Source organism: Montipora capricornis, chromosome 6 (genome assembly GCF_036669925.1).
Source record: "Montipora capricornis isolate CH-2021 chromosome 6, ASM3666992v2, whole genome shotgun sequence".
Lineage (NCBI taxonomy): Eukaryota > Metazoa > Cnidaria > Anthozoa > Scleractinia > Acroporidae > Montipora > Montipora capricornis.
In genome coordinates this window covers 37,246,657-37,259,807 of record NC_090888.1, presented here as the reverse complement: position 1 = coordinate 37,259,807, position 13,151 = coordinate 37,246,657, and the positions used below count along the sequence as shown (strand labels likewise).

Below are 13,151 nucleotides of genomic sequence, written 5' to 3'. Positions count from 1 at the left end.
TCAGGAGTCCACGGTACAAGACTGTCTCTTGACAGTTCTGAGATTGACGAGACCTGGGAAAAACTGTTCCTTGCTTGCTAAACGACCAAACCCGCGATTTTCAAGCAGGTACTAAAAGGTGCGAATATCAAATAAATCATTGCACAGTGCTACAAAATAGTACCTAAACTGGTGGATAATTCCCATATCGGTTTTTAGTGCAGGAAAAAGATTTGATGTATGCTTTAAACAAATCTAGCAAAGAAAATAAAGAGCGAACAATTTTTCAAAAAAAGGCGTCTTTGTGTCTTTAAAGCGGAAGAAAACAGGCGCCACGGAACCAGCGGTGGACAATACACACCGCATAGAAACACATTTTCATCTCTTAACAATTGTTTTGCGGTTTTAATAATGTTTTTCACAGTCTAACGTGAAACTGCAGTAACTGAGTAAGATTAAGTTTCAAAAGATAAACAGTCTACTGCTTTATTTGTCTACATTCCCCAAATGCAATACATCTTTTCACTTCGGGTTTGAATCGGTGGGTTGTGGTTCAGTAAGGAACATTAAATAGTTAAGTAACAGACGAGATCGACGTAGAATCACGCTACATTGTCTTCTCAGTTAACCAACGATCATTCTGTTAATGCAAAGTCTGAAGAAGGTGACTCTATGACCCGGCTCCATGATTTATGCATATAAGTAATGACACGAAATCACGGCACGAGAGTGTAAAAAATGCTCTTAACGACTTAATCCTTACAATGACTGAGCAGTCAAAAAGACAACATGGCACACGCCAAGTTGGTTGCAAACCTCACGCGCTTTGGTGAATACTTGTCTTAGGCGTCTGTAGTCGAGTTGCCGGTGATTTGCATGTCAGTGTCGTAATTATTCCAGTCCCGCGGTGTCGTGAATGAACCGGATGTCACCCCAGCAGCGGGTAGGGGGCCTAAAGAATTTTCCAACTGACTGACGACTGATCTTTTTCAGTGCCCGCACAAAACAGACGCAAGGAAATCAAATTCTCTATTGATGGACACAGGTTGATTGAAATCCAAGTATGGCTGTCCTTGCATACTACAACAACAAGAACTGAACAGGGAATTGATCCACATGGCTCTTCTGAATGTGAGCTATTCAGCTACTGTTTTCATTTGGCAATAACGTGAATAACGAAAAGTGTGTGAAATACAAGGTATTTCACTTGCAGGTGATGTTTTCCATGGAGGCACCGTTCTGAGAAAAGGTCAAGGTTCTCAGCCATGATTTCATCTCCCACTCAAAAGTTCTTTAATTGTTTTCTCACCCTCATGAAACTCGAGAAACTAAACACATCTATTAACTGAAAAAGACGACAAGGCACGAAGAGAATGTAAATTCCGGCTGTTTTGAATTCACTGACTTCACTATACACACAATCATTTTCAATTATCGTCTTTGCCGCCGTCACATAATTTTTTTTCATTTAGTCCTTGATAAGCCCGAAATATTTTTGAAAGTAATATCATCCATACAAGAAACAAAAACTGGCGTAAGAAGGAACTACCAGCAAAATGTATGCGATCTTTTGGCACTCATCTCCATTCTGGGCGTGATATTTCCGTCACAACCTTGTTTACCTGGGTCACTAGGCAGCCGAGAGAGGGTGCGGTGTGAATTGTTCGAAATGTTACCCTAATTGGTACTTCCATTACGTTTTCATCGTGACATCTGATAAGATATGGTTTAACTGAAAAAGCAACTTCAGTATTAGATACTTCTTTTCAATGCCCAAATAACTTATTTATTTCGTCGCTATTGCAATATTTCCTTTTCTCCATAAAAATACGAGGGTGCGATTTTTATGTTATTTTCGTTGCATAACGAACAGATCATCGACACATCTACTAAGTGAACAAGTACAATATATAAACAGTCTGGTAAATCAACGAAAACTGTAATCTCCCTGTGGATTTGATTTACCATTCTGTCTGCACACTGCGGACATTACGAGGTTTTGTTTTCCTGCTGCCCCAGAACCTCCAAATGAAGAGAGCGGCTGACAAAGTTTTTAATATTAACAGTGAACTCAATTAAATAGTATGCAAATTCCTCCCAGAATATGTCGGAAATTTCCAGCCGAATCCCCGAAAACAATAGAGAACGATTGAAACAAAAGTACAACACGTGAAACAAGCCAATGACATGACCTTTGGGTGACGTAAGTTTAAACCAATCACATTTTGCCGCCAAACCCACACAGTTTATTAGTAACGCGCGGGAACACATGGTTACCACCGCAAAAGCGCAATGACTAAGTTCGACGAGGGGAAATCTTTAACGACCTATGCAGCTTGTTAGCAATTTTTTTCTAGTGTTAAGTGGGATATGGGAATAAAATCACAAGAACCTGGTTCTCCTAAGAAAAGCTGTTTCGTGAAAGAGCAAAACAATCGGCACTAAAATTGAACTGGAAACCTAACACCGCCACTTATCGACCTGCAGTATTCTAACCGGAAGAGTGCGAGCAAACGCAATCATTGTAGTGAAGTGACTTCGCAGTTCCATGTAGGATGGATCCATTTCGAAGCAGAGAACCAAACAAGGATACTTTAGCCTGGAGATCACCTCCAAGCCCATGTGGACCATCATCGCCACAATCACCTCCTCCATTAGTGATCAGAGGCAAAGGCCTCTCGCTAAACAAGGTCAATCCGCCATTAGCGCCCATCAGAGAAAATGCAGCAAAGGAATTGTCAAAAAGAGGCCGCAAACAAAGACTATTGCTTTCACAGGCAGGGAATTTAACTCTAAAGCGAAGAGAAACGTCACCAGATTTCAACAGACTTGAAGCCCGGTTAAAACCGAAGCGAGGTAAGGTTGTAATCAAATTTATATTCTGTCTATGAAATATCAACGCAGATTGTGCAGTGCCACCGTTAACTAGCGTCCTTCACATTACTCAACCGTTTAATTAGATATAGAAAAAACACACCGAGGTCTTTCGATCAAAGCTTTACGTAAATAGTAGTTTGCTAATAATAATCGATTGAAGGAAGATATTTTGCGGTTAGGTGTGATAAATCTAACACTAACAAGGCTATAAACGAATTTGACCGTCTCGGCAACACCATCACGACAACAGTGCAGTTCAATAGCGCGAAGCCTTTTCATATGAAGCTGCTTTTGTGGAAATCGACTGGGCTGCTTCCGCGCAGCCGGGCTGTAATCATGGCTTTATATGCAGTATGAGATGTTGGCTTGTAAAGAGTTTGCCAATCAAAGAGGTCCTTGTAAACGTGACTTCGTGCATCGCGTGTTCTCGCTTTGGGAATTGTTATTCTGGGCAAGTACAGCTGCCCTTACGGGAGCAAACGAATATGACAGTTCGCCATGCCTCACAAATTTTCGAAACGCAAGAATGCGACTCTAAAATACAAATGCGTTCTGTGTTAGTTTATCCGACAAACATATTTTCTTGTAAATCGCTTTATATATTGTGGTCGTATTTACGTGTGGATCTTTGTTTTATATAAACATTTCACTTCCATAGAGGGCCGTCGGTTGCATGACTTCACTTGGCGCTCAAAAAGTGTAATATGTATACCGGTCAGAACCCTTATCGACGGACTGACCTTACTTCCCACAACTATGATTGCGGCGTCAGATACTAGGCAGTGTCTATCCTCTATGGCTTTCCAGTCCGGTTAAATCTCTCTTGCACTTTTAAGGAGATGTGCGCAGCAAATCTAGAGATTTGTGCATTCTAACACATCTTTTCCAACGACCGGCTGTGCCAATCTTTGGATAATTTAAAGCTTCCACACTGAATCGATTTTCAGCCCACATGGGCCCTCTTACGATTTTTATCGTCGAGCGTTTAGCAAATCTATCCGTCATAATAAATCTTTTCGAATCAAGTAGCCACAACGCTTTTAAGCGATATGAACAGTTCGTAATCAGTATCTTAACACTTAATTAGTATCAGTAACTTTGAACTAAAAGGGCTCCACTTCCATCTTGCCCCTGGAGGGTACTTGTTTCAGTTAATACGAAGACTAAACCGACAACGTAACGGCGATCATCGAAGATCGTAAACGTTCTTGATTGGTTTCTTTTTGACGCTTACGGTGGCTAATGAACACATTATATCAAATATATGTGCCACACTGCGATGTATCCTATGCCTACATTTTAATGCCATGATACTTATTGATTATGACATCTTCCAAACTTTACCTACACAGTGAAACTATGAAACTTAAGATGTAGAGTCATAATAAAGAACTGTCCAAGACATGGTCAAGTATCTAATATTCACAATAAACAATAACTTCACGGTGTATGGACACCGCGCTAATTTATTCTTGATTCTCTTTCATCAAGAAATGTAGCAAGCGAAGACTAAATTGCAAACTAGCTATCTGAATGCTATCTGAATATTTCACTAATAAAAAAAAAATTACCTGAGAATTAAAGGCTTACTAAATGAGGCCAGGCCAATATTCCCTGCTAGACAAGATTTGTGGAACTTTATTCTTCCGGTGCAGACTGAGAAAAGTTTACATGTACTAAAAGGCGATTTTTGGCAGTTACAGGTCACGTTTGATCCAGTTTATCTCGTGTGTTTCGATAATGTTGTTAGTGGCTGCATGCAAAACTGCACGCATGAGCACAAATAAGGAAACACCAAACCTACTTTATAATTTGTGAAATTGCTACATGCAGTGATAACTTAGACTGCAAGAGGCTTCAAGCGTGGAAATCGTCTCAATATTGGTGTTAAATTTACCTAACATGCCAACTTTCTTTTGCGTTTACAACTTGCAATAAAAAGCATCTGAACCCTCCATAGTTATTTTGTGATACTATATTTAATGTGAAGGTCCTGTTTTCTTTGATGGTTTGTGCCTTTACATATGACAAGGAAGGAGAACTCAACTTGGCTACATATTTATAGCAAAAGCATCTGTAACTACTAAATGCTCTCTAACCTCTTGTTCAGATTTGATTGAACAGATTTGTCCTCACTAGATGTTATCATTTTCGTCTTCACCGATTAGACTCAGCATAGCAATTTTATTGATACCAGCCTAAGTTTACTATCAGTTTATATCAAACATTTCTGAACAGCTTCATTTGCACATTTGGTGTGATGCTGTGAAGTATCTTATGTATGAATACCAAGAGTTGAGGATTATTTACGTACTGCAAAACAACCCTTTGCTGTTAAAATAAGTACAGTTAAACCATCCATACGAGCCCCAGCAATCTTTCCTTACACCTATCATAATGTTGCTAAGAGAAGTATTTTAGCACCTCTCTGTTTACATAGGATAATTTGTAGCTAGAGTGTCCTCTCAGGAGGAGGGGTGGGTACCAGCTGATTTTGCTTATTATGTGGTAAGACTATGTGGTATTTTGTGAGTGTTAAATTTATGGTAACAATAATAACTAATTAATTAAATGCATATAATCCAAGGAGTGGCCCAGCTAATGGACTCAAGAAGAAAAAAATAAAGCCTGACTGTCTGGTCAAGTTTCATTTAATTCATAAACTGTTTATTACAATATACCCTGACTACAAGCTTGCATACTTGAACTCAATCAACAGTTAAACATAATTTTAGAAAAAGTATTGTCAGTTGCTTAAAACAAACACATCTTTCTTTAAAAATACTATATTTATGCAAAAAACAACTTTGTAGTAAGGAGATGATAAATGAACAGTATTTTAGTGTGGCTTTTGTTATTCATCACAAAATTAATATATTTGATCTTTTGCATCCAAATTAGGAAACAACAACACAATAAAAATAGAATAACTTAAGATGATGGTTCAATATTATGACAGTGATAGTGCTTCTCATCCTGTTGAAATCATACAAGTACTTTTAAGTAACTCTGACTAATGTATGCAGTCTTTTGGTTACCATTAAAGGAAACCACCAGAATTGTTGAAACAATTAGTAGCTATAGCTTTAATTAATGCTCATCATAACAGGTCACCTTTTGTAAGCAGCCAGTATGATCATGACACTTAGAGACCTTCCACTCAGCTTTGAACCAAAGTACTCGTACAAAACATAAATATTTTCCTCTGCATACATGAGTACACATACAAAACCAAAACATAAGCTATATTTTCAAAGAAAAGAAGGTACTTACTGTACTTTAGATCGTGAGTTAGAAAGATACAGCTGTGCATGTATGAGTTAAGAGTCGAGTCTCATTAAAGCAGTATAAGAGCGGAAAGACAAAAAGGAAAATAACATTAAAAAACAGTATATGCTTAATGTTTCAATTTAATGTTTGGCAGGTCCCCTACCAATGAGGATGAGAGCTCTACCTCAGTCATTCTGGCAGGAACCCAAGAACATCCAGAATAGCTCAATGAGCACTGAGGGATCTTTACAAACATTACCACCATTATTCTATAATGCCAACAATACAAGTGATGATGTGAGCAAATTAAGGCCTGTGACACCACCAGAAGAAAAGCATCTGCCAAGACCTCCCAAGGAACCAAAGCTGGTTATCAGCTCTCCACAAGAGCAACTTTTAAAACTATTTGAGACTGTAGAGGAAGACAAGACCAAGAAGTTTGTCATCAAGAGAGGAAGGTAAGATGATTGTTTGCATCCATTGGAAAGAAAATACACAATGAAAAAAGACGAGTAATTTAATTAATAAAAAAAGAGGAAAGTAACAGTTGACAATCAACTAATTAGTCCAAAGAGTAGTGCAATAACAAATCAATACTTCTTGGATCACTTTCTTCAACAGTTCATGGTAACAATTTAACTGTGTGGTACCCAAGTATACCAATAACTTGGTGTGATGTAAATAACTGTATAATAATGGAAGAGTTGATTTAACCTCACATCGCACAAGTTAATAATTATTTTGAAATTACAATATACCTTCAGTAGGAAAAAAGAATACCTTTATTGAATCCTGTCATAAAGCACAAATTACAATAAACTGTAACAAGCAACTTGGCTGTTCATTCGCAAAGGTGGCCAAACAAACACTAGATACCGCCTAGGTTCTGTGTTTAACAACTACAGTATTCAAAATCAGCAATAGAGATCCAGTCCATCTCAACAGCAGCCATTAGTGGTAAGAAACTTAAACATAGAGAATCAGTCTCATTATGATTGGGTACTTTGTTAGAAAGACACAGTGACTTGTTGCTTTAATGATTTTAGGACAGAATATTTCAATAGCTGATGTTTGTCTAGGAGTAATTTCAGAATTAAGCCATAACCTCTGAAAACTGTGTTGCAATGATGCTCACTGATGTCTGTTGGAGTTTTAATTATTTTTATTAGCTATGTATGTACTTGTGAAGCAAATACCAATATGTGACCAAATTAAGAATTTGGTGATTAGATAGAGGCCACATTAAATAGATTTTGCGGCACTTACAACCTAAAAAGGAATTACGGCTCTGTTAGTAGTTAACTGATTAAAGCTCAATATTAGAACAATATATGATGAAGCTGCCTAGGGATTGGTCACATGCCCCTTCAGTAGTTGTCTCTTCCTTATTTCATTTAGTAAATAACATAGTGCACACACTTCACTGTGATACCTTTCTGAATAACTCTTTTATGGTAGTTGAATTATTTTTCCACAAAACTGAACTTGACAGTAAAAAGCTCTACACAAGTATGGAATATATGGGCCCTTTTCCTTTCTAGAAATGATGTGACTATCACCCTAACATCTTCTTGATAAACATGCAAATTGTACGGTACATACATTTGTAAATATTGCCAAGGGGTTTGAAAACAGTTCACACTATAATCAGTCAGGGCATCAGAACTTTTCTAGGTTCGGTTACTAGAAATTTCAACTATGCTTGTGATAATCATTTATTGATCTTGAAATCAGGATTTTTTCAACAGCCATCAGATTAAAGTGAATTTAAGCACACAGGCTGCAATACATGCCACAAAACACTTGTACTAAATTGACAAATAATTCTTCTTTTGCTTTGATCCAAGCTATTAAAACAATAAAATATACTTGTCTTGATTGACCAGCTAATGTTTAAAGGGCATTATGATTATTAAAATGAGCAATAGCAGTTATTGGAGGAATAGTCTGAATTTATAAACTTTCTTTCTTGGCTTTGTAGGTATAAATGCATTTAATTTCATTTATCTTTTTTGCAGAGTTATTTTGAATACTTCATTGCCTCTCAATTTATTCTACATGTGTAAATAATAGAAAATACATGTACATGTAAAAGACACAACTTGTACTCTTGCAACCGGTTGAATTCACAACAAATTTCCACCTAAATGCTTTACGATACTGTCAATGGTTTTATATTTTTTGTTTATGTCAGATTAAATGAGAAATAACATCTACTTTATTTGACTGATCAGAACTTTGGTAGTTTCCTGACCCCATAACTGCCTCTTAAAAAGAAATACTTACAAGATCAGTTTATCAACTTATCCAAATTTTCAAACATACAAACTAAATCATTATGTGGTAAAGTTTATTTTTCCTCTTGACAATCAGATCAACATTTGAAAAATCCAAATCATAATTGGCTATAATTTGCATGGCAACAGACAAAAGGGCAATTCACAAACTGAAGTCCTAGGTGGGATTCTGGGTGAAATCAGGAAAGTTGGCTGGTATGGTTTGATTAAAGGTCCCAGTGAGCAGAACAAACTCTTTGATTTATTCAGAGTAGATCTGTTTTTGATTGAATATCTTTCATTCCTTTAGACCAAGAAGAGCTCAATCAGATTTAACTGCATTAAGTTTGCCAAAACTTGAGGAGGACCCATGCATGATGACAAGCCTTGCTGAAAAGATGTTTCCACAGCTTTCTCTTGAGCATAAGCAGTCAACAGGGGCTAACACATCACTATCTTGTGTGTCACTTCATGATGGTGACAAGTCTGTTCAACTACCTTCCCTAAATGTGGAACAGAACTACTCTCAGATGTTGTCCGAAATTGTTGCTCATTTTTAATTACAGTGAAAGTGATCACTTACCATTAAAGGCATTATGTTGCTTTTGTTTGTAACAGGCAAATGCACGGAGTATTCCTTGAGCAAGTTTCGTACTAACAGAAATGTCATTGAACTATGGGTGCATTTTGAGTTTTCTAAAGGTTACTTGCCCTATATAATGTGAAATGCGATGTACTACGTTTCCTGGTTACAGTACGAGTGTTTTCTTTTGCATGCATGGATCTCAATAAGTTTCAGTGTGAATTAAAGGGAAGGGCTGCCTACTTTCAGGCAAACACCAAAATGAAGACTTGCTTACATGTAACTTACATGGCCTGGCAAAACAACAGAACACGAACATCAGCAGCAGATAAAGTACAACAAGACGTGTTAGAGCAGTGTTTCATAATTGCCATAATGTATGCCGAGAAAACAGCAAAAAACAAAAACACGTGCCTTTCAACAGTCAGATTCATATTGTGGACTCAGGTACTGTGACAGCTGTTTTCTTGTTGGGATTGGTAACATGTTGACTCAAAGTGGTTATAGTGTGCTTGTAATGTAGAATTTATGCCATTTAATCGCTCATTGAAGTCCTGTATTTAGGTGGAGTGTAAATGCCATCATGCACACTGTATATATAGTTGTCAAATGCAAAGTTTGCATGCAGTGTTCATCACCCTTTCACCTCCAAAACATGGAAATGTAAAAAAAATGCCAAAAAACTTTGGTAATGCTCCTTTACCTTAACGTGGTTGCAACAATAGTTATTTTTAATTGAATGTCTGCATACCTTTACCTTAATAACCATTACAATAAGATGCTAATTCACTGATTTAAGTGACACTTGGTTGCAAGAGAAAGTCGACACTTTCAATAGATGCAATTGCTGCACTAGATGCAAATGATTATTTTTTCCAGGATGGTTTTTTGGCCAATAACCATATTCAGTTTTGCTTCATCTATGGAGAAGATGTGAAATCTTTTTATTAAAAAAAAAACATTGTCTTAATTTTTGTTTCAAAACATAATTCCATAAACTGGTATGCATGCAAATTACAGTGCTGTTTTTAGATTTTTAAGGCATTATGCAGCATATAGCTTGTGGTAAACAGTGATATTATTATTGCAATTGAGGACCCTTAACAGCCTCTCTTATTTAATGTTCGGTGGGCAGTGTGGATTGTATTTTCATAATAAATATATTAGAAATGAAATTGATATAAAATAGTTTTTTTTTCTTCAAAATATCTTAATATGGGGAAAACAGGGCCTAAGCTAAAAATTTATTAGTGAAGTTGTACATATGTGCATGTAAATACATTTGTATATAAAGAATTATTCATTAAAAAATGTCTCTTGTGTTTTAATCATTACTGAGAGAACTTGCAAAATGGTGCTTGCTATACTGGCTTTCCCTTTTTTGTATAGGGTGTCAGGTAACTGATCCACAGCAGTAACTGTAGACATGAAACAATGGAATACTTAATGTAAAAAGAAATTGATTTCAAGAGTTTTGATCCAAGAACTACCTTAACCAAAAAGTAGTCTCCTGTGTTGCTACCATATCACATGCACAGGTACATGTAGGCCTTATTAAGGTTCCTCCATACAATTATCTGCATGCAAGGTTGAGGAGTAAGACTTACCTGGAAGAGGGCCATGATAAAATTTCCATCACGGCATATAAATCTATTAGACTTGTCAGACGTACTCTAAAGCCATCCCCTCCAAAAGTAAAGGAAAGAGCCTACAAAGTATTTGGCCAACTAGCTGTTACTGGAGTACGCCAAAGCAACATGGACTGACAAGGACCCCAAAATCATTGAAAAAGTCCATTGACAGGCTAACCATTCGTTACACCGGCACGTAGAGGTCCACCAGCTCACAAGATCTTGTAAATTAACTTGTTCAGGTCTTGATAACCTTGATATAACTCGATCAACTCTTTTCTACAAAGTTCAAAACAATTATTTTTAGTTATTTTCCCACTTCCATTCTCTATTAAACTTGCTCCTAAATCAAGCATTCAGCACGCTTTGCTTCAACCTTATGGAAATCTTTCGATAGATATATATATAAATGCATGCACAGACAGTACTATTTCGGTCTTCCGGGCTTCATCAGCGTAGTGTTGATATCTAAAATGGAGGTTAAGCTTAAAAAGCCACCCCAAATGTCCCACATATGTGGTACATCTAAGTCGTGCCAGAGTGCTCAAACTACAGAGCTAGTGAGTATGCACAATAATATTGTTAGCTGCAATGACTCATCCTAGTAGAGTGCTAAATTGGACAAGAAACCCAAAGCTTTGTAATGTTAAAAAGCTATATCTTTGTATATCTTATATCTAAGTATATATATATATAAAGTCTTTCACAAGCATCCAATACGTGTAGATGTTTTCTTCATGAAGCAATTCATATATAAAACACAAATGAAGACAAGACACGTTTATAGAGAACACCTATATTTTGTGGAGGCATTTGGAAATTACTTAAGCTCTTTTGTTGAGGTTGCATTCTTTGTAAGCTTTAATGATGTGGAGTTTTTCAGTTAGGGAAAGATTGCATCGTTTGGAAATGTTGTTGCTGGTCTATCATCTCTTCAGCAAGCGCCTACAAAAACATTTCCAAACAATGCAATCTTTGCCTAACTGAAACACTCCACATCATTAAAGCCTACAAAGCACGCAACCTCAACAAAAAAACTGAATTAATTTCCAAATGCCGCTGTGAGAACAAATACTTCCTAGCTAACATCAATCTCAGATTACAATAGATTTACTAATTAACCAACCATGGTATATATTTAAAGTAAGCGAGGTATATTCTTCATTAAAGTCTGTCTGATGATCGCGTAAGCGTGAAACTCAGAGTCACAGAAAAAGTTGTGTCTTATTGATCAGTTCAACCCTCAGATATACTACGCTCTGCGAAACGCAACGAGCACTCTATGACTGCAAGGATAGACTATATATATATATATATAGACTATATATATATATGTATGTATACTATTATATACATAGATATAGATATATATCTTATAATGTATGTATACTATTAGTAAACATATTAACACAGGCATCCATTGAAAAAGGCCCTCCAAATATCTCAAATGAATAAACTCACTCAAATGAATACATGAGCCTGAATCACTTAACGATTTATAATTTTATCGACTTTATTTATTTTATTGTTCATTTACCTTGATCTATTATTTCATTTACTTATTTATTTTTTTCATTTTTATGTACCTCCCAGTAGTAGTCTCACCACAAAATGAAAACGATGAATAGGACTAGCAGACAACTAATTAAGCCCAAGAAACAATTTTTACTTCCTACACATTAAAGCTTTAATAAAATGTCAGCTTATGTTGACACAACTGAAAGTCAAAAATTCTTCTTTACCGACTATAAATCACTCTAATCGGTTAATTTACCTTTTTCTCAATATTTAGCCTAAGCGAGGAAAATCTGTCGGGAAAATACACCAGAAGACATACTAGTATACTTCAAAGGTATGGAAACTCGAAAGGCAGCACTCCCGGAGTTTTTTCTCTTCGGTATCCACACTTCTTGCTGTTGAAATACAACCTGGTTTTTGATTGGTCGACAAACATAACACCTTATCCATTGGTTCATTTGTGATTGCCTCGTTCCGCATGGCGGGAATAGAGTTTACCAAGAGTTTACCGCTTTCTTAGTCACTCTTTGTGCAAAATGATACGGTCGATAAGCATCAACTTGCTTGACAGTGTAGTAGACTCAGTCACGCTATCATCTACAATTTCAGTTATCTGCGAAGTCCTTTTCACCGTGTAAATAGGCCTCCCGATCAACTTATCATTGACCTCAACAGGAATATCAGAGTGTAAATAAAGTACTATCTTCATTCCCATGAAATCCATTTGAGCGTTAGCCCACTGAAAGTAATCAACTGAGTAATGGAAATGGGCCTACAAAACGCTCAGATGGATTACAAAGAAACAAAGGTAGCACTTAAATTTACACTTAAATGGATATTTCCATTGTGATGTAAGTGCTGCTACATGGTTCTACATCATGGCCAACGTTTTAAAAGACGTACCCTTTATCACTGATCTCTTCTGGCCTTCTCTGATATAGTTACGACATCAATTGCAATTATTCACGCAGTGCAGGCAACACAAAAGTACTGAGATTTTAGTTGGACCAAAATAAT

At 36.6% G+C, this 13,151-nt stretch overlaps 1 protein-coding gene across 1 annotated transcript; it reads left to right on the top strand.

The window, feature by feature from the left end:
• The first annotated feature begins 837 nt into the window (after window positions 1-837).
• On the top strand, window positions 838-10,160 carry LOC138052052 (uncharacterized). The gene is made up of 4 exons (XM_068898407.1): window positions 838-1,110; window positions 1,193-2,835; window positions 6,281-6,584; window positions 8,713-10,160. The coding sequence occupies exons 2-4, from the start codon at window positions 2,535-2,537 to the stop codon at window positions 8,960-8,962; spliced, it is 855 nt and encodes a 284-aa protein (XP_068754508.1). The 5' UTR covers window positions 838-1,110; window positions 1,193-2,534; the 3' UTR covers window positions 8,963-10,160.
• Window positions 10,161-13,151: the final 2,991 nt, after the last annotated feature.